The sequence below is a fragment of the Boleophthalmus pectinirostris genome, unplaced genomic scaffold (genome assembly GCF_026225935.1).
Source record: "Boleophthalmus pectinirostris isolate CB_2022bp ecotype Guang Dong unplaced genomic scaffold, ASM2622593v1 HiC_scaffold_18, whole genome shotgun sequence".
In the NCBI taxonomy this organism is placed as follows: Eukaryota; Metazoa; Chordata; class Actinopteri; order Gobiiformes; family Gobiidae; genus Boleophthalmus; species Boleophthalmus pectinirostris.
The window spans coordinates 42,352,002-42,373,034 of record NW_026571133.1 but is presented as its reverse complement, the minus strand read 5'-3'; the positions used below and the strand labels follow the sequence as shown (position 1 = coordinate 42,373,034).

The window sequence follows — 21,033 nt, the reverse complement described above, 5'->3', positions numbered from 1 at the left end:
GAACTAATGATGTCAGTGCTGTAGTACCATCGTGTATGAGCCAAGTGAAAAGAGAACATTTTTATATGCAGTTAAGTGGTGATTACAGCTAAAATGGCAAATATTTGACATCTAATGCTATGGGAGCAGTCACTGACAAAATGCAAATGAGCGTTTATTTTCTCGGACTGTTTTGTGCCGCATGTCAGACTTTATGAAGACTGCAGACACATCAAATTGACTCATTCTATGGTCATTATAGCTGGTATATTTATGTATATACTCTATAAAAGTCTAATGAATGTGGTGCAGCGTTTCATGAAACAGTGCTTCTTTTCCAAGTATATGTTTGCCTCTTAGCACTGTATTTCAATTATTTATTTCTACATCCTTACATCTAATATATTGTCAGAAGTCCTACAGTAATATTATGTGCTGTTTTAATTGATCACATCTCAAACTTAAATACACCGTTTTATTGCAATAACAGTTCAAAAACAGTGATCAACATAGACCAAGGTTCTGTGATTTGTTTCCATGCTGACAATATGAATCTTATTCTCTTAGAATATGACAGCACTAAAGACTTGTCCTTGGTTTTAGAATAGAAGAAGTCGCCTCTAAAATGTGGTTAGTAGGGATGTAACAATAAAAAAAATGCTGTGATATTGTATCGTCAAAAGCCACAAAATAATTTTGTGGGCCGTTTGTTTCTTTGCTTAAATTCATTGTTATGGTGCAGCAACATCTTAAAAACAGACAGAACTACATTGACCATGATCCTTTGCTTTTTTTTAGGCCAATCAACATGATAAAACAACTGTTATTAAGCACTTTTAAATCTTAAATCTTTGAATTATGACAGAAAAGTAGCATATTCAGTTTTGTTTCACAATAAATATCGTGCCGTGAGATGCATATTGTGAAAATATCTTATTGAGAGATTTTGGTATTGTTACATTTCTAGTAAATTTTGTGAGATTAGAATATTGTTACATCCCTGGTTAGATTTGGTGTCTTTGGTGAAGTAATGAAACACTGATCAGCACTTTTTATGCTCTCTTTTTGCCTCCAGCATCTTGTATTGTATTTTTGTACTTTGCATGCTCTCCTGTCTTTTGTAGTATTGAGTATTTCTCCAGGTTTATACATACTCCTGCCCAGTGCCCAGATCCTTCTTTTCTCCTCCTGACTGAAGCTCTGGCCTCACAGAAGCAGAGTAGACCATAACTTTGGCAGTAGAGATGAAAATAATAGTTACAATATTTTTGTTCTGTAAAAATGCAACTTTTTCTCTGAAACAATGAGTTAAAGTGTTGAATAACTGTAATCTTTTTCCAAGTTGGCTGCACTGAAAAGGCCCGATATTGCTGTCACTTTTGGATCAACACTTCCTGATTATCTGACAGTAAAATGCTTTTTAATTAGATGCAGACAGTTAGTGGAGCCAATCCCAAACAAACAGACCCTTCCAGGAGTGACGTGTTTAGAATTGTTGCACACAGTTTGGTGCTGATATGAACGTTCTATCTCATTCATTAATAGCATAGAAAAATAAAGTGTTAATATTAACTTTTGTAATATATTTGTAACGTTTGGCAAGGAGTAATACAAGCCAAAATCTAACTTCAGCATGACAGTATTAAGTCGACCAAGTTTCAGTTCACTATTCAGTTTACAAGTACTTTTTACAACTCTCTGAGACCAGTGTGGAGCAGTAACGGTGATGTTAACGTGCACTCCCTGATTATCGGACATTTGTTTATTTTATTTTGCATGTTTTTTGTTATGATAGAGGCACATTTGTTAATGTAGGGTGACCAAATGCCCCTATTTACCCGGGACTATCTCAGTTTTGAGTCCTGTGTCCCCTGTCTCGGCAGATTTATCCAAAACCAGTGATTTGTCCCAGTTTTATACAAGAAATGTCTCAGGTGTCCCTATTTTAACCAATCCCCGACAACAGTAAAGAGGCAGATATATTGTCATTTGTTTTTGCTAAAGTAGAGAAAACTGATCTTCAAGTCATGAAGACGGGAAAAATTATTAATTTAAACACAAAATCAAATTGTTATGCGGTTTTTCATTTTGGTTTTGAAGACAAATAATGAAGAAAATAGTTGTTTTTTTTTTTGTTTTCTGTTTTGAAAAAAAATGAACGGATGATACACAGAATGATACACAGATTACTCTGTATTAGTGCTGTTCTGATTAAATTTTTTTTGGGATTCATTGTGATACCGATATTTGGCCTTCGTGCATTTGCTGATACCAGTCCGATATCACAGTGTGAAGAGGGAGACTAAGGCGACTCAATTTTGTTACTACTGTATTTTCCGCACTATAAGGCGCACTCATAAGCCTCCAACCGCATCAAAAAACAACTGCGCGCCCCACAATCCAGAGCAGCCTATACACGAATCCACTCAGGTGTCCCAGCACGACTTCAGTAAACTACAAAGCCGCACCACCCGCAGCGTACGCATGCACACATGGAGCAGACAGCGACCGCACAGTGAAAAACACCCACAGACACACATCACTCCACGCCAATGAGGAACGGAACAGAGGAAGGAACTGTGTGCAATGTGCCACTGAGTCACTGCGAACACGCCGACAATCCAGTGGTCCCAGACAGCACCCTCCCTACACGCCACAACTGAACAAAGCCCAGAGTCACCGTGAATGCGCCAAACAAAGTCCCACGCACCCATCCAACTGTTGTGTTTCGTTTAATGCGCCTTATAGTCCGGTGCGGTTTATATGTGAAAAAAGTTCAAAAATAGACCATTCAGTGACAGTGCACCTTATAATCCAGAGGGCCCTATGGTGTGGAAAATACGGTACTTCTAAAAGGTTAAACTCTGTAAAGAAAATCTAGGAGAATAAATTTGATTTTGAGAGCTAAGTGAGTCAGATACATAATGACCTTGACCATAAGTAGTGCTGATTTAAGCACTTGTACTAATTCTAATTCTTCGCTTTCTATCACAGTGCCTGGATAAAACCAACAGTGAGGCCTGTAAAAAGACTCCTCCACAGTCCATCTGACCTGCTCTGGGCGGCCGTGCACGCACCTACAGGTCCTCATTATGGAAAATACAGAGTGGTATCGGATCTGTGATTTGGGCTGAGTACTCGCCGATATGATACCTGAAAAAATGTGGTATCGTATCGGAATAACCCTATTTGGTATGGCAGGAAAGTACCTCGCCGTTCCCTGTCCTGTTGCTCTCCAAATAGATATGAGTCTAGCAGATACAGCAGTCCATCTGTGAATTCCTGGCACTACCTTACATGTGGTAATACATTAGTTACTCCCATTAGAGCAGTAGATTCTCAGAGGTGACAGTGCATGACTTTCTGCCTTGTCATGCCCGGTTGGTACCATGACTCAGCCGCACTAATCGCATCAGAGTTCAACTTGGACAAAAATCTTCAGCCAAATCTGCTGCGCTTTGAGTTTTAATACGGAATCATTCTGACAGAGTCTAAAATCTATGGGCAGGGTTCACATGACATCACAATATTGCAGAATTCCCATGGTTTAAACAGAACTGGAGGACAGGTCAGGGTACTGTCATGGAATTTGCTGTTTAACAGGGATTGCAGATTTATTGACCTGGTTTAAGGTTTGTATCTCTGTAGTCACTGGGGTTATCCACATGAAACAAAGTCTGGCACACAAGTCAACATCTTCTCTGCCAGTATAAATAAACAAAAGTGAAATGATTTTTTTCACAGCAGCGTCAAAAATTGGTGCAATTATTCAACCCCAAAAATATGATTGTTGGCAGTGGAAAGGACTTTAGACATAAGATTAATATGGCAGCTTTGTGGAGCCAATCCCAAACAAATAATGAGAAGGTTCAACATTTGTGGATCAGAATTTTGGAGATTTATTTTCTCCCATTTTTAGGTTATTAAACCCTTGCCCATGCCTTCCTTTTGAAATTATGAAATCAAATTCAACAATGTGAACAAAAGATATTTGGTATGAAGAAATACTAGTACTAAGTTCGCTCAAAGACTAGATCTCAGAATATAGAAGTGTTGTTGTAAATGAGTCATGCCTCTAGTATCAATTTTAATTCAAAAGTGTTTTATACTGACAAAAAAATGTATTATTTTAAAATTAATTTATGCCATACTGACACAATAAGAGATACACCGATCTTTTTCAGTTCTGATACTGATTTCAGTACTATATCTTAAAGTAGCAACCGATAGCAGTGCTGAAAACAGCATTTATTTCCTTTTAAGATAAAACTGATCTAAATGTCTAGCTGTGAATTTTTTTCAGTATTGACATTGATGCCAATGCCAGTATTGGATCTCTGCATCCCTACTATAATCCTAAAGCAGACTAATCCAAAAAAATATTCTGTACAGTATTGTGAAAAAAACTAAATATGAGCTGCAATTGATAAATGGCAGAGTGAAACACTTTAGTTGTTAGTCTGTATCAGTAATGAGTCATAGAAAATCAAATGTTCTCGTAGTGCAGTGAAATAATTTAAAAAAATCACTAGTGTGAAGAAAAACTATCTATAGACCTCGTAAAATATTGTTCCATCTGTTTTTTATTGAATGAGAAGTTAATATAGTGATTATTATGGCCAATTCCCAAGTGACTTCCTGTATGGAACCAATGTAATGCAAACCAGTGGATTTGCAAATAAGATGCAAACAGTGTGCACCGCCTCATCAACATCAGATCTAGATTATTATATGTGATTGTGAATGAAAGGTAATCTACTTATTTACGGAGGAGTCCTGGTCCTAGTGTGTTTGTGGTTTGATCCTCACTACTGCCACTGTGTCCTTGGGCAATAACCCAGCTCTGTTGCATTTATTTGCTTGAGTGTAAAAGTTGTTCAGGGATTGTACTGTTGTACTTACCGTACATTTAAAACACTGCCGGTGTATTTCTGAGACATCGCCCACCTTCCCTCTAAGCAAATAATGGTTTGAAATCGGGTCTGAGAGTTTTTAGCTTGGTGAGAACATTAGTTGAGTGTTGTTTGGTCCTGTGGATGAAACAATGCTTTGCTCTGTTTCAGTCCGACATGAAGAAAGCGCTGTTGTGAGCCTTCTACTTGGACACAGGTAGACAATAGCAGGCAGTGAGCGTGTGGAATGCTTGTCTTGAACCAGGTCTGGAGGTTTCAGTCCAGTGGAAGTCTGCAGTGGTTTATAAAGCCCTTCTTTGTGCACTGCTTCTTGTTGTTTTTGTATGTGCCTCTGACCTGTCCCCAGCGTCCCTATGAAAAACAACCATGTCCCCAGCAGCCCGGACAGGCCTGTGAGCTCCCCTCACTCAACAAAGAGCTGTGTTTCACCGCACACACACATGTATGAATGCTGACAGATGTGCTGTAAACACAACAGGGATCTGCAGGTATTTAAGATGGAGGTGACACCAGTGATTGGTGTGTGGCATTCTCTGGTACTGCTTGGTTTGTTGGTTAGTGTTAACAAAAGGACTTGAATTGTGCTTTTGTCATATTTATATTTTATATATAAATTAAATATACATGTCTAAAAGCCTATTTCGGATTACAGCATGCTCTTGTTTCTAGCAGGGGGTACATGGACAGGAGTGAGACAGTTTAAATAAGATTTCAAACAATAACTGCTAGTTACAATTAACAATTCATGCTTTGAAGAGTCCCCAGGGAAGGAGAGCACCACCTCATGATGTCACAAGTCACAATGTGAAACAGAAAATCTTTTCTCTTGACATGCAGAGAGCCTGAATAGTCTGGATTACTCAAACATGCCTGATGTAAACATAATGCAAATGATGGGTGTCAGTGACATAACATTGTACCGAGCTGTTGTTTTGCTCATATGCAGATGAATTGCACTTGAATAAATAACATTCCTGTCATGCTCATGGGGCCACTTGTGTCACTATACATGAAATGGTCAAACTTTTTCTAAACCATGCTACCCTTGCCCCCCTGATGAGCCTGTCTTGTCCGGCCCTTCTCTTCCCTGGGGTCTTGTGTGAGTCAGCTGACCCTAATTCTCCTGTGTGTTGCAGTGGTGGGTGCAGATTGTAGCGTGGGTGGGGCTGCCGGGTGGACCCCCCTCACAGAGCACTGGCACCATGTCCCGGGAGCAGCCCAGTGTGGGCGACCTGCTGCCCCACCTGGAGACCTCCGACCTGCAGCAGCTCGACCAGATCCGAGGCCTTATCAACGAGCAGCTCAGCACCGGTAACTCTCACTGTTTATGTCCCTCAAATCATTACTTTCACTGAGTCATCCTTATGTAATGTTAAAGCCATAGTATGCAACTTGTCAGCCCAAAAATATATATTTTTTTATTGCGTTTATGTTTGTTTGTTTTTTTAAGCACATGCATCCTTGCTTTGAGCAGGCTTGCATCTCCACAAACCTGACTCTGATTTAGCCTGAAGGAAGGCCTCCTCCTGCTTGTTTCCATGGAAATGTTGTCTTGGCTATACTCTTCCACAGTATGGCAAAACCATGGTGATGCACTGATACCAATACTGGTATCGAATATCTATTCAAATATCTGAACTGATATCCTGGTTGGACGATTAATTGGATGTAATAATACTATTTACTGGTTGATTATAAGCCTAGGGCATCTCATAATGTTTGTATTTTTGTTATAGCAGTTATAACTGTTATAGCAGTTCAGTAGTTACTAACAGGATAAACAAGTTACATAATACAACTGGATTCATTTTGTGTTTTGGGAGAAAAAAGTAATTTCTAGTTCCTACCCTTGTATTGGTTAATATCAGGTATCAACAGATACTTAAAGCATAAAGTATCAGAACTGACAAAGCTGGATCAGTGAATCCCTGCCATAATGTATAAAGTATTGTTTTAACTTTTTATTTCCAGGAATAGAATCATGCAGGTGATGTGCCACCTCAAAAGAGTTGCATACTGTAGCTTTTGAAATAGAGGACTGTGCTGAAATGGAGGAGCTTATTTCTCTCAAGTCTGTTTATTATTTTTGTAAATCATTCCATTGTCCTTCCAGAGCGAGGGTCCATGCTGCTCAATGGGTTAGTGGACTACTATCTGGAAACCAACTCGACCCAGGCCGTGCACATCCTCTGCTCTGTGCGCGAGCCTCATGACAAGGTGAGTGGAAAACTGCACCACTCAAATAGTCCAGACAATGCTTCACTGTTCAAAATGTGGTTAAGGGCTGGGCCAGAGAATTATACAAAACAACAAAAACAAATGAAAACTACATTGTGAAATAATTTTGTGTGTTTCTGACAATTTATGTCTATGGTGATTCATATTCAAGCTCAGGCACATGTGCAGTCCCATTCCCCTCCCATTCCTCCTATTGCGACTAAAATATAAATAAAAACAAATCATAATCACGAACTAGGTCTAAAAGTACATACATTGTTGTTGTCTAAAACAAAAAGTAGATATTTATGTTGATTAAAATGTTCTGATATGTTTGAAAAATAATAAAAACTTAACAGTCCCTGAGCCCCAAACCAGACCATAAACTTCACACTCAAGAGACATGTCTGTACATGTCCCATGAAGCAATCACATATAAGTGATCAGAGTTACAAAATAAAAAAATAATACATGAAAAAGGAATATATTATAACACTATTAGTGTTCTATTATTACTATGGATTTTATCAAGTCAATTATCATGGCATAGATAGATAATACTTAGATAATACACAATGATACATAATAACATCATCAGTAATAATCAGTAAGGCATTTTGATATTGTAGAGGCAGATTTAAATAAAAATTTCTTGTGAGAATGAACACTGTTGTGAGTGACAGATGTAACTTATCACTAGGGAGCATCATTTGCCCAACTTTTTGAAATTTTTTTGAAAATCACTCTGTACCTAGTATCAATTTTTTACACTTGCCAAAGTAAAATTCCATGAGAAAGTTCATGGAATTCTATTGATGTCTACTGGGTCCACCAAGCCTCTGAAGTTTAGTGCCTGTGGAAGCCTTAAATCTGTGCTAAGAAATCATTTTTTCTGTAATAACATCCTTATTCTTTCTGGAAGCTTGGGTTTACCAAACCCTGGGCCGTACCTGTCACTGGGTCGCTCTGGGTGACGTCACTCTCACTTACTCCACTTTTTTATACAGTCTATGATCACTAGAGAAAGAACAAACTTTATGTCTCTCATTTCATCTTTGGCCTTTGTGGATATGGGATAATTATGAAAAAACACTCAAAATCTTGTAAAAAATTGTCATATCTTAGAAAGTTAGAGATATAAAATTGTTACCAAAAGATGTGGAATAGCAACATTTATATTCAGCTTTCATTGGCCCTAAATTGATTATTTTTAAAGTTATTTGAGAAAAACGTATTTTTCTGCCAAAGCCTTATGGACACTGTTAGGATGGAACTTAAGAGGCTCGGTGGACCCAGTAGATATTATTCAACTGAGCTAACACTCCACAGATTTTCTTTTATTTGGCATTGACACATTTTAAAATTGGGTACAACTTGAATTTCTGACACTGGGGCAATGATGCATCTACTGATCACAGTGAAGTTTCAGCTCTGTATGGAGTTACCACAATGTACAGCTAACAACAGCATTACCGGGCTCTCAGATAATCAGATAACGATATTTTTGCTATGTGACTCATCCGCTAAATATATGAAAAGAGCTGAAAGTTAGAAACTGCTGCTGTGAAAGAGCTTGTTGGTACCGTTACAAATCTTTTTTCTGTAACTGGATAAAATGCTAAAACTGGTTTCCACATAGTCATGTGAGCTATTAGCGTTACTACCACTTGTGCAACAGTTAGTCTTCTCTGCTGTGATGAAGCAGAAAGTGTCACTAAGTTTGTGGGTGTGAGAAAACCATCCACAGTCTAAACTTTAACAACAACAGCTGCCTCAAGATCAGCCCTGAACACTGAGCCGTGGCACAGGGAAACTCTCTTATCCAAAAATGAATAGTAGACTCATTGTTTGAATGTTGGCACTGAAGTTATTCAGATTCTCTGATTAAACGTTGCATCATTTGAGAGTGATATTAAAATGACAGTATGTTAGCTGTTTGCCATACAAATGTGAAGGCAGCGCTTGACTGTCACAAGGGAGTCGGATCCTTGATTCGCCATTAGATTAGAACAGTTCATATGATATAAAATGTTGCTACTGTTTCTTTGTACTGTGAAGTTAATCTTGAGAAAAATGTTAGATTGTCAGAAAATGCATTTTTTTTGCTGTTTGCTTTGTACACAGAATATAAATTACTTCAGTATTGTAGCCAAATCTCAGAGGCTGATGCATTTAATTTTGTTGCGTACTTGCCCAGATTGTAAATAATTTGAAAAGTATGCTGTGTATGTTTTCTTCTAGTTCATCTCATTCATTCATTCATGTAATCTAGAGCAGTGTCACAAAAACATTCAGTTTTACTATTCCCAGGATTGTTACATCACAGGTAAAGTCAGTAAACATTTCCAGGCTTATCTAGAGCAGGAAGTGAGGTTTACTTTCATACTTTAATCTAAGTTCTTAAATGCAAACACATTTTTAAAGGTGCACTGTGTTAATTTTGTGGTGGAGGGTCCGCCACCTGTTTGTGTCTAATGGAGATGTTATTGCTTTGTCTAGAATGTCACCACTGTATGGCATTAAAGTTTTATCTCTTTGGAAACAAAGTTGTTTGTTGTTGTGATTAGGCCAAGTTACACATCTTATCTGTGAAAAGGAGAGCCTGCTATGTGCTGAATTGCAGGCAAGGCAAAAACATCTTTATAGAGACAAGCTGTGTGGGAGACAGAAAAGTTACATAGTTCACCTTTAAAGGGCAATAACAATACACATAATGTCTAATGTATGTTCTTTAAAACTGCACTACATTTTCAAACCATGAAAGAAGAGAATACATGAATCCAACCAGTTCCAACCAACCTAGCTCTCACTAAACTTTGGCAAATCCTTCATATTCACATGCATGAATTTTCAGCAACATGCAAAACCTTCTTCAAAGAAGTGAAGTTGGAAAAAAACAAAATGTACTCACTAACAAGAAAAAAATCAGGTACTTTAGATTTTCCTTTACAGTACTCCATTCATTTCAATAGTCACATTTAGACTGCTCTTAAATCACAAAGGATTCTGAGAACACAAGTTGTAATTCTAGGTATTTTTTTCCACAGCTGACTATTCCTGAAGACATCACGCACAAATAAACTAAAAGCCTTCTTTGAGCAGCTCTCGTTTTCATGAAATACACACAAATATTCATGTTTCGTGGTTTAAAGGCAGACCTGCAGCAGACATGGACTGTAGAGTTTGGGTGGTTATAAATGTGTTTGGTAAAAAGCTGCTGTGTGAATCATTGATTCCTCTCATTAATGATTACTGCCCAATCTGTCTCTACTGCCCAAAGCAACAGTATGCAAAGGCACTGCCACTATCACACTGTTACTCTTACATTTAACAATGTTAGCCCCGCTGAACTTAATAATAATGCATTTTATTTAACAGTGCCTTAAAACACTATACAAACAACAATTAATAAACCCACAATTAAAACAGCTGGATTTCAGCATTGAAACTGGCAACCCAAATGAGAGACTCACGTGAGGCTCATTCTTTCTGATTGGACATCATCTTGAACCAAAACAACTTATAACATAAACAATTTGGCTATTATGTCTATGTTTTTGTAAGTTACAACAAATTGATATACCGTAGCTTTTATTGATAATACTGATTTGAACATGTTTATGTTGCATCTGGAGACACAGGTCAAGTTTATACAATTTCAAATCAAAATTTCACATACTGCCCCTTAAATGACCTGTGCTTGTTCTCACCGCAGCACCTTTTGGACAAGATGAACGAGTGCATGACCAAACAAGCGTGTCGGCTGCCCACCCTCACCCTCCTGGGCCACGTCATCCGCAGACAGCCGTCCTGGATCCACAAGATTGCCCGCCACCCCCTGCTTCTGTCGCTGCTTAAATGTCTCAAGGTACGGCGGGTACACTGAAGACAGGGGCAGCACCTGACACTCTGGCACTAATGGGTTCTCATGGTGGTCTCAGGAAAAGAGGGAGTAGGGATGAAAAGCTGCACTTAGACCCATAATTTAGTATGTGTAGACTACCAGTCAAAAGTCTGGACACATTTAATTTTCATTTTTCATTTTCATTGCATTTTACACTTCAAAATCAAAACTATGAATGAAGGTTGTAAACAAAAAAATAAATGCAAAATAACTCAAAACGTATTGCAGAATTTTTGAAATAGTCCACCATTGCTTTGAACACTGCGTTGAACATAGATTTTTCTTGACCCTGAGGCACAGTTAAAGTGAAAACTATTTCAGGAGACTTCATCATGAAGCTCATTGAGAGAAGGCCGAGGGTTTGCAGCGCTGTCGACAAAACAAAGAGTGGATACTGTGAGGAATCTGAATATAAAATATAAAAAAATACATATTTTTTAATTTTTTCTTTACGCCATGATTCCACAGATCTTGCCCTTGTATCTAAAATGTAGAAAGTGGTAAACAGGCTTGCCTGGTCGTGGTTAGCCTGGCGTGGATGTTGTCTCGTACAGGTCGAAGAAAAACAAGGCCTATGAATTTTGCAGCATGTAGCTGAATTGGATATAGCCTGGAGAGATGGACATAACTAAATGACACCATTTAGAGTGTCTGGTTCTCTCTAATGAAATTTATGTTTTAATTAACAACTAATCGGATTGTTTTCTATGGCACAACTGGCAATACCTCAAACCACACTGGTTGAAAATCAGTGGCTAGGGTTGTCATAAGATGGTTACTGCTGCAGATACGTGGTGTAGGAGAGTCAATGTCAACTGATCACACAGGGATAACATCCCAGTGATGGATCACCTACACGTGTCCTCAGCTGGATCTATGAAGACCAGAGTCATCAGCATCATAGTCACTCACTATATTTAATCTGTCTTCTGTTGTACCGAAGTGTTTACAATCTTATTTTTCATGCCATTGAATCACAAAGTTGAACAGTTATTGCCTTGTCCACTTTGTATCAATGTTTTTCATTTATCTACATTGCCATTTTACTGACACTTTTCTATCAAAGTCTTTATGTGAGAAATAATGAGCTATAATGCGAGTCTATGGTTTTGCCTTGACAGACGGACACAGACGTGGTGGTGCTGATCACTGGGGTGCTGGTGCTCATCACCCTGCTCCCCATGATCCCTCAGGCCGGAAAGCAGCACCTCTGGGAGTACTTCGACATCTTTGGACGTCTGGCCTCCTGGAACCTCAAAAACCCTGGTGAGGAACTCAAGCTCATTGTTAAGACACTGTTTCTGCTCTGGTAATGCCTAATGCCATTTTACTTACGTTTGATTTCACTGCCAAATTTTTGTCCTAGTCCATTTGCAAAGATAGACAAATTCTAGTAAAATGAATTAGGCTGTGCTGATATCTTGAAAGGTTATGGCTTTCACAGTTTGGAAGCAGCTATGGCTGCGTGTGTCTGATACTGGTAACAGGTATTAGTGCTGATATTAAAACATTTGCTGAGTTGGATATCAGCTTCCAAATATTCCACATAATACTGATCTAATATAACTATTTACTGGTTGTAGTGGACCAAGTAACTGTCATCAGGTTTAATTTCTTAATTTATAGAAAGCTGTTCTGTAGTTACATAAGCGATCAATAACAGATGCATTATTTAATTTATGTTTTAAGGATATCAATTCTGCGTTCAGTCGCTGCAATGGTATTGTTTAATATTAGGTATCGGAAGATGCTTAAAGCTGTAGTATTGAAATCAGAACTGAACAAGATGGATTGGTGCATCCTTAGCAGAAGCCGTGTTTAGTAAATTACCCATGTAAATAAGAAAATATAATCTAAATGTTTTAGTACACTATAACTGTCCATGGGTTTCTAAGTGATAGAGAAATACCAGTCTTATAATTGGCCAGGCTGGTGCCACCTAGTGCCTCTGCTCAGTTTCATTTCTCTCCAGTAACTAGGTCAGGAATCAGAATACACTAGGCGGTTTGCAAGAACCCCAGAAGTGCAAGTTCGGGCACGAGCCAGTCAGTGAAGAGCCATACATTCTGTGTTGTCAATGAGAGATCCCAAGATTGAGCATTTAAAGTCAGAATAAAGAGAATGTGTGGTGAATTTCATCAAGGGGAAAGATGTTATTGTCCTTCTTCCTATGGAATTTGAGAAAAGCTTAATGTACCAGTTAGGCCCGTTAGAGGCACATTACATATGTGACGACCAAATAGCAGCGATTGGTTAAATGATAAAAAGTACCCGCCTACTGTCGAGCGAACGAATCTTGCTATGGCAATTAAAAGTAAAATGATTTGCATGGCAATATTCTTCTGTTATATACTAACACAATTCTAAATATTATATCTTTTGAATGGAGAATGGTCCTCACCTCTCCTTCCAATCAAATGAATATGAGAAAATATATATTCCTTTTTTAAATCCCTATTGCTCAGTGATATTTGAATGATGAAAAGTATTCAGAATGTCTCCATAAACCAGAAATTCAACACCATGAATGTGTGAATGATAAGCCATATTATTTAGATGTATGGTATGTAGTGTACAAATGCTCCACTTTTCCAAACAGCCAGTGCTGTAATTCCACATTTATAGATCCAGACACAATAACTGCACTGAAATGTTTTAACAGATTGGAGTCTGTGCTATTTTTTATTCAGTGTACTACTGCAACAGAACAAATAATTGTAGATCCAGAAGATAAAATTTTATAAGGTCATACTTGATGTTTTGATGGTTTGGCCTATTAAAGATTGTGTCATCAATCTTAATAATTGGACAGAGAATGTAAAGCAGATGTAGTCTGAGCTGGAGGAGCTCCCAAGGTCTTTGATTGTGATGTGATTTTCCCTGTCCACTTTCATTATTAGTATAATTTTTATCTGTTTGGTTTTTCTCAGGCCATGTTTCTGAAGTGTACCTGATCCATCTCCATGCCAGCGTCTACTCCCTGTTCCACCGGCTCTATGGCATGTACCCCTGCAACTTTGTGTCCTACCTGCGCTCGCACTACAGTATGAAGGAGAACATGGAGACATTTGAGGAGGTGGTCAAGGTAAAAAGCAATAGGGCTGTAGGCCATTAGCACAGACTGTATAAAGAAGTGGACTATCTGAGTATGACAGTGTTCAGTTCCAGTCACATGAAGGAGGAGCGAGGCTTGCAGTTATAGGAGCTGAGTTCCATATTAGGAATAGGAAGTTATTTATGAACAAAATAGCAAAATAAAAATACCAGGACCATGTAGAGCGGGTTAATATGAGCATTTTAACCCTCGTGCGTCCCTTTAATAATAAAAATAATAATCACACCTGTGACCTTCATAACAAAAAAGTACATCTGAAAAGAATAACACATTATTTTTACACAGTACAGATTTTTGTCCAACTTTTTAATATCATTGTCTTCATTTACTTCTACCCTAATCATACATACCAAATAATTTATCATATTTTAAAATTTTAACCCCTTAATTGCCTTTTTTTTACTGCAAAAGTATTAAATTATGTGCATGAAAAAAATGTAAAATATTAGACTTTTTCTAGATCTTTCAAGTAATTTAAGTTTGTTTGTGTTGGGATTTTCAGAGGCTGGGGGATGTGGTGGATGTGGTTTTGGCACAAAGCCCATTTTTAATAAATAATCACACCTGTTGTCTTTCATGACAAAAATGTACACCGGAAAAGTATACCATATATATTATTTTTATGCAATACAGATTTGTGTTCAATTTTTTTATATCATTATCTTCATTAACTTCTACCCTAATCATGCATACAAAATAATATATAATGTTTTGAAATTTTAACCCCTTAAATGGTTTGTATGTTTTGTATGTGAAAGGAGGGTCACATTTGCATTGTGTAAAACTGAAAATGTAAATATTATGATCATGCTTGAAATGGTAGACCTAAAAATTATAGCATGAAATCTACAAACAGTCAAATGTAAAACACATTTGAACACACTGACAGGAGAAAAACAAGTATCAAGTGAAATAAAATTGCAATTACTCTGCTTTTAAAAATACATTTTCATAGAGACAGATACCTGAAAATGTACACACACACATTGGCACACAAAAACTCACACAAACTATGCACTCTGGGACTCTTCTAGAACACACCCATATCATTTTAACCTCAAATGTCTGTCTCTGGATTTCAGTGTCGACTAATATGTACAAATGTCTTTCTGTTGATATAACCTTGTAATGAAAGATACACAGTAAAAAGAAAAATGTCAAAAAATCCACAAAGATATTAAAACAAAATTTGAAAGCAATTTTGAATGGAAGCCAATGGGATAAAAATGTACCCAAGGACCACGGATGTGAGTATTTTGATTATACAACGTTCAATTAATGTGATCTTAAAAAAAAAACAAAGCACAGAAAATAAAAATACATCACAAACTACCCAAACTGGCCAATATTTATTCTGTTTGGTGCAATATAGCCAAAGTTATGCAAAAACAAAAAGTTGCGATGCACAAAAATGACCCTAAGGATGGGTTAAATTTAAAATGATGAGGCTCACTGCAGCAATTGCAGAGAGAGGAGACAAATTTTCAATGTATGATCTTAAGTCATTCACTCGATTAATTGGTTGATGCTGAGATTTTTAAGTCAACTAATTATTTTATTGTATTTTATTATGAGGATTTACAACCAACTACATCATAGAAGACATTAAAAGGTTTGGCGTGAGTTAGCCTGAGATTTGAGAATTAATTTTGGGTTAAATCTGCCTTTTATAGTATCATATTTTGTTTAGTAGTAGTTATATACTGATACTTTGCAGCTGATGTGATCAACGTTCTCTGGGGAGTGTGAACTGTAACTGTAGGCACTGCTCTATCTGACGCTCTGTTAGACTTTCATCTGAGCTTTATTTCAAAACAATCTGACCAGAAAGAACTGACTTGGGACTAATCAGCTTTCCTGTTGTAGATCAAAATTGTTAAACAAGTTTCTCACACATAAAATTACAGTCACAAGCTACATAGCATTACCCAACAGTGTTCCAGTTAGTTACACTCACCTTTTTCTTTAAAATCAAACTCCTAAACAGGACCATGAACTCTCATAATTATCACACGCTCCTGAAAATGTGCTGTTTAAATCTATCCAGAGTTTTTAGCCAATCTAAACACATTTTTGTTGTCAATATATGTGTTGTGTTTGTGAAAGTCCTGGTTTCTAGTAGTCTCACTGCAGCTTTTGAGGGTTTTGAAAGTTGATTAATTAGTGAAAAGAGCATTTCTTTGGGCGACTACAGCCTTATTTATGTGTTATTATGTCTTTTTCATTTCAGCCAATGCTTGAACATGTTCGTATTCACCCAGAATTAGTGACCGGAACTAAGGACCATGAATTAGATCCGACAAGGTACGGTTTTCACTGGCAAGATATGTGGAGGTCACTATATTCACAAATCAAATTAAATACATGTACAAGTTTTTCTCAAATCAGCACAGATTTAAGTGTGTTTTTTTCTTAATATATTTCCAGCTTTTCTGATAGTAAAAGTAAAGATTTTGGTAGTAAAAATGTTTGGTATCAAAACCTGATAACTAGAATTTAAAGGGCCCATTTACACTGTTTTGTTTCAATTGCACAATTACAACATCCATATTTAGGCTGAGTTCTTCACTGAGATAGAAAATACTATCAACTGTTCTACCTTGTGATGACATGTTGTAATACAGGAAATGTTTCACTGTTTTAGATCCCTGGTTTATTTAGTATCCAACCTGGAGCTCGGGAGCTACCAGTAGCTTTCCATTCCCATCAAAGTAGCTTGCCAAGGATTTCTGAATTATATATATTGTTAATTATATATAACTAAAATGTTATTCATTAAATATATATACTAAATGTATAATTTTGATGCCTAATTTTGTATTCTAATAAATACGTAATGTTTTATGGTTAATAGGTGTCTAACTGTTCTCCATCTAAGGCTCGGGTGGCTCTTATATGTACCATATTTTCTGGACTATAAGTCGCTCCGGAGTATAAGTCGCACCAGCCAAAAAATGCGTAATGAAGAAGAAAAAAAACATATAAGTCGCACTTTTTGGGGGAAATTTATTTTATAAAATCAGAGACCAGGAACCAACATTTCATCTTGAAAAGCAAGTTCTAGTAATAACAATAAAACAGAGAACAACAGACTGTTAACGTCACATATGAACAGTTCTTCAGATAAACTATAGCATAAACAACAGAACAGAACAAGTTTACCAAACTCTCCATTTCACTCCAGATCAGTAAACTCCACTGAATCCACTGAATTCTTCATCCTCATTGTCACTTTTGAGCAACTTCGCTTTGTCCATCCATTCAATGGTTTCGGTGCACCCTCCTGGTTCCTGTGAAGCTGTGTTCTCCATCCCCACTTTCCGTTATTCCCTCACAAGTTTCTCGCAGGGCCACCCAAACCATGAAAAAAAGTGTGACTTATATTCCGAAAAATACGGTACTACATTTCTTGTAAACACTAAAATTAGTAGCTCTCTGGCATTTTTATTTGGTAAAAGTAGCTTACTGGAGAAAAAAGTTTGGAAACACCTGGCATACACCCCCTCTAGAATTTTTACTATTGCTAAATAGGTAAATGGTTACCAGAGTGCAGTGTTTTCTGTTTGTGAGAAGAACTCAGCCCAAGTATGCAGGGTTTGTGTGTTAAACATGTGCATGAAACTAAACACAACTCTAGTATGTTTTTGAATATTATAACCTAAAAAAAAGAGAGAAATCAGAAAATGGCGTAAGTCTTCCAAATACTGTTCCTCTAAAAATCCATTGATTCTGGCCCTGTAAATATACCCACTGAAAAATTCACTCATGTTTTAGAGGGGTGATGGATTGTTTTAAGTTCTCCAAATGTCTGACTAAAGAAATTTCAATTTGATTCCTCCTTTTCACAGGTGGAAAAAGTACGAAATCCATGACATCGTAATTGAATGTGCCAAAGTGTCCCTGGACCCAAAGGAGGCGTCGTGCGAAGAGGGCTACGCCACCATGCCCGAGAACTTCTACCCCCAGGTCCACATCAGGCCTCAGGAGTGCACATCCAGCCCCTACACGGACCTCCACAGCAGCTATGGTCGGCACTCACACACACACATACTCTCCCAGAACAGACTCTTGTGAGCTTTTTGCCATGTTAGAATGTTACTGCATCGAAAACACAAAAACAGACCTGGAATTGTGTTTTGTCTCATTCACACATGTTGTTTGAGGGAAAGGACTGAGCCTAAATCTGCAGTGTTTGTGTGTTAAACACGTGTGAATGAAACAAAACACAACTCCAGGTGATGAGGAAACAACATCATAACACAGATCAGAAACTGGCATAATATGGGCCCTTTAAATATAGAAATGATGAGTCATTGAAGGACAATTTGCCCAAAATAGCAGGGTTAGGGCTGAGTGATTTTCGATGGGTCTGCGATTAATCTTGCAGCCTTAATTTGCCACGTACAATCTGAAAATCTATATATATTTTCTTCCATCGGTGGCACTGGCAGAGCAAAGGATTATTGTTTGTGTTTCTTCTGCTCCTTACAGCTACAACAAAACATTTATTTTACATAGTGTTATTTGCAGACTTTATACCAATCCATATTATAAAAGTACACAATAATATCAAGGGATTTTTTAGTATTAAATATTACACCAAATCTTGTTAGAGTTTTAATGCTGTGTCATGTCTGTGCTGCAGAATGTTGAATCACTCGTTGTCTCACATTGACTCTCTTTGCAATACAGACATCTTCAGCTTTGCATTTAAAACACTACTTTGCTTTGGCAGGTTATTACTGATTAATAAAAAGGTCATTTTAAAGTACACTTCCAGTCAAAGCTTTGGACACACTTTGTTTCTATATTTTTATGACTGTTTACATTGTAGATTCTCACTGAAGGCATCAAAACTATGAATGAACATGTATGAAATGTAGTAAGCAAAAAACAAACTCAAAATACCTCAATCCTGATTTTAGATGTAGATTTTTTTCCTTTTATCGCTGCTTTTGACTGATGAGACACATGTCAAGTGAAAACCATTTTAGGGCACTTCATTATGAAGCTTATTGAGAAATAAAAAAAGTTGAGCTGTTAAATTACTTTTTCCTTTACTACACAATTCCATATATCTTTATCTATCTGTCTGTCTGTCTCTCTCTTTCTCTGTGTCTGTCTCTCTCTCTTTCATTCTGACTCTCTGTATGTCTGTCTCTCTCTCTCTGTCTGACTTTTTCTGTTCTCTCTCTTTCTGTCTCTCTATCTGTCTCTCTTTTTCTGTCTCTCTCTGTCTGTCTGTCGCTCTCTCTCTGTCTGTCTCTCTGTCTGTCTCTTTTTGTCTTTCTCTCTCTTTCTGTCTCTCTCTCTTTTTCTTTCTGTCTCTCTCTGCCTTTCTCTCTGTCTCTCTCTCTCTCTCTCTCTGTCTGCCTCTCTTTCTGTCTCTCTTTCTGTCTCTTTCGCTGTCTTTCTCTCTGTCTCTCTTTTTGTCTCTTTCTCTCGCTGTCGCTCTCTCTTGCTCTCTCTGTCTTAGTTTCTCTCTCTCACTCGGTCTCGCTGTATCTCTCTGTCTCTCTTTTTTTCTCTTTCTTTTTCTTCCTTCCTTCCTTTCTTCCCTCCCTATGTTTCTAAAATGTAGAATGTGATAAACACAAAGAAAGAATTTTTGCCTGGTAGTGAACACATTTCTACACTTGAGTTGGAGATGACTTTGGGTCATCTCTGTCATTCAGATTTCACTGTATGTGAAGATGTCTGCAGGTTGAAGTTCTCAAACTGGACGACTACTACATGTTTTTACATTTCTTGTCTTGCATTGCCCTTGTATTTCCCAAATCATTTCTGCACGGCCTAAAGGACACCTAACAGGTTGTGGAATGTGTGTATATGTGTGTGTGTATGTGTTTAAAGATTGATACCACTGTTTGTCTTGTTGACAACAGGGAGCTCCTCTTCGACCCCGTTCTCCACGCCACGGCAGCCCCCGCCCCTGTCCTTGCCCCCCTTCTCAGGGACACTCTCCTCCTACCGCAGCCCGCAAACCTCCAGACGCCAGGTAAGAGCATCCATAACACCCTCAAGGCCTGTCAGGAGGCTGCCTCTGTGGCACCGCATTTGGCTGTAAATGATGATGGAGGTGAGAGCAGGGCTTAAGCCTGTGTTTGCCTCTCACTACGCTTGTTTACTTCACATAGATCATCTGTCACTTGTTCACAGAGCATAGCTTTTTTCTGGAATAAAACTCTTCCTCTGTCTTAAAGTCATCGGGGCCTACACTTTGGCCCCTGTTTCCCTCCTCTGGGACGGTTGCTGTGGAGATGACTGTTATTGGGTCAGCCACATGGGGCGGGTGGAGGGCTCTGGCTGCTTTTGTGGCCCCTAAGGTCTGTCTGAAGAGGCACAGACAAGTATGTATTTTGATACTGGAGTTGTTTTTGTAGGATTAAGTATTGATGGGTGATATCTCCCAGTATTGGCTGATATCAATACCACAAGTATTTTTGGTGCTGCCCCATTCTCTATGAGCCCTTTTTGAGCAGATTAATGAGTCTAAATGAGAATGGAACAGTAGATGGCTGAATGTTGACACAAACGTGTAGCAAATTATTTTATATCTCAAATATGAAAAGTTCATGTGTAAACATCGGATATAGGCTCAAAAAAATCCATATCAGCCCATCCCCAGAATCCCTAAGACTGTTTTGTTTTTGAAATGATGATTAGTGAGCCCCAGCAGTGGCAGAATGCCGCTGCTAGTTATCTGAAACCACATCATAAAGCTCTGTAAGCATGCCGCATGTGGTGGTGGGAGCCTGGGACTGCTGTGCTGTTTTTAGACTCTTATTGTTGCTGACCCCATGTTCTAAACTAAATCAGACTTATGCAACAGACTAATGGAATTACAACTACATTTGTTATCACACAAATAGGATCAAGTTATTACTCAGACAATGGTGCCTTCT

The 21,033-nt window shown here is 37.9% G+C and overlaps 1 protein-coding gene across 3 annotated transcripts in view; it reads left to right on the top strand.

Annotated features, from left to right (window-relative positions):
* tsc1b (TSC complex subunit 1b) overlaps positions 1-21,033 on the top strand; it is a 48,380-nt gene that overhangs the window by 2,412 nt on the left and 24,935 nt on the right. For all 3 annotated transcript variants that reach the window (XM_055153324.1, XM_055153323.1, XM_020925888.2), the window contains exons 2-9: positions 6,029-6,203; positions 7,006-7,109; positions 10,825-10,977; positions 12,135-12,279; positions 13,944-14,098; positions 16,359-16,432; positions 17,977-18,155; positions 20,014-20,126. In XM_055153324.1, the coding sequence (XP_055009299.1) occupies positions 6,095-6,203; positions 7,006-7,109; positions 10,825-10,977; positions 12,135-12,279; positions 13,944-14,098; positions 16,359-16,432; positions 17,977-18,155; positions 20,014-20,126 (1,032 nt within the window). In that variant the 5' untranslated portion in view covers positions 6,029-6,094. The remainder of the gene's footprint in view (positions 1-6,028; positions 6,204-7,005; positions 7,110-10,824; positions 10,978-12,134; positions 12,280-13,943; positions 14,099-16,358; positions 16,433-17,976; positions 18,156-20,013; positions 20,127-21,033) is intronic.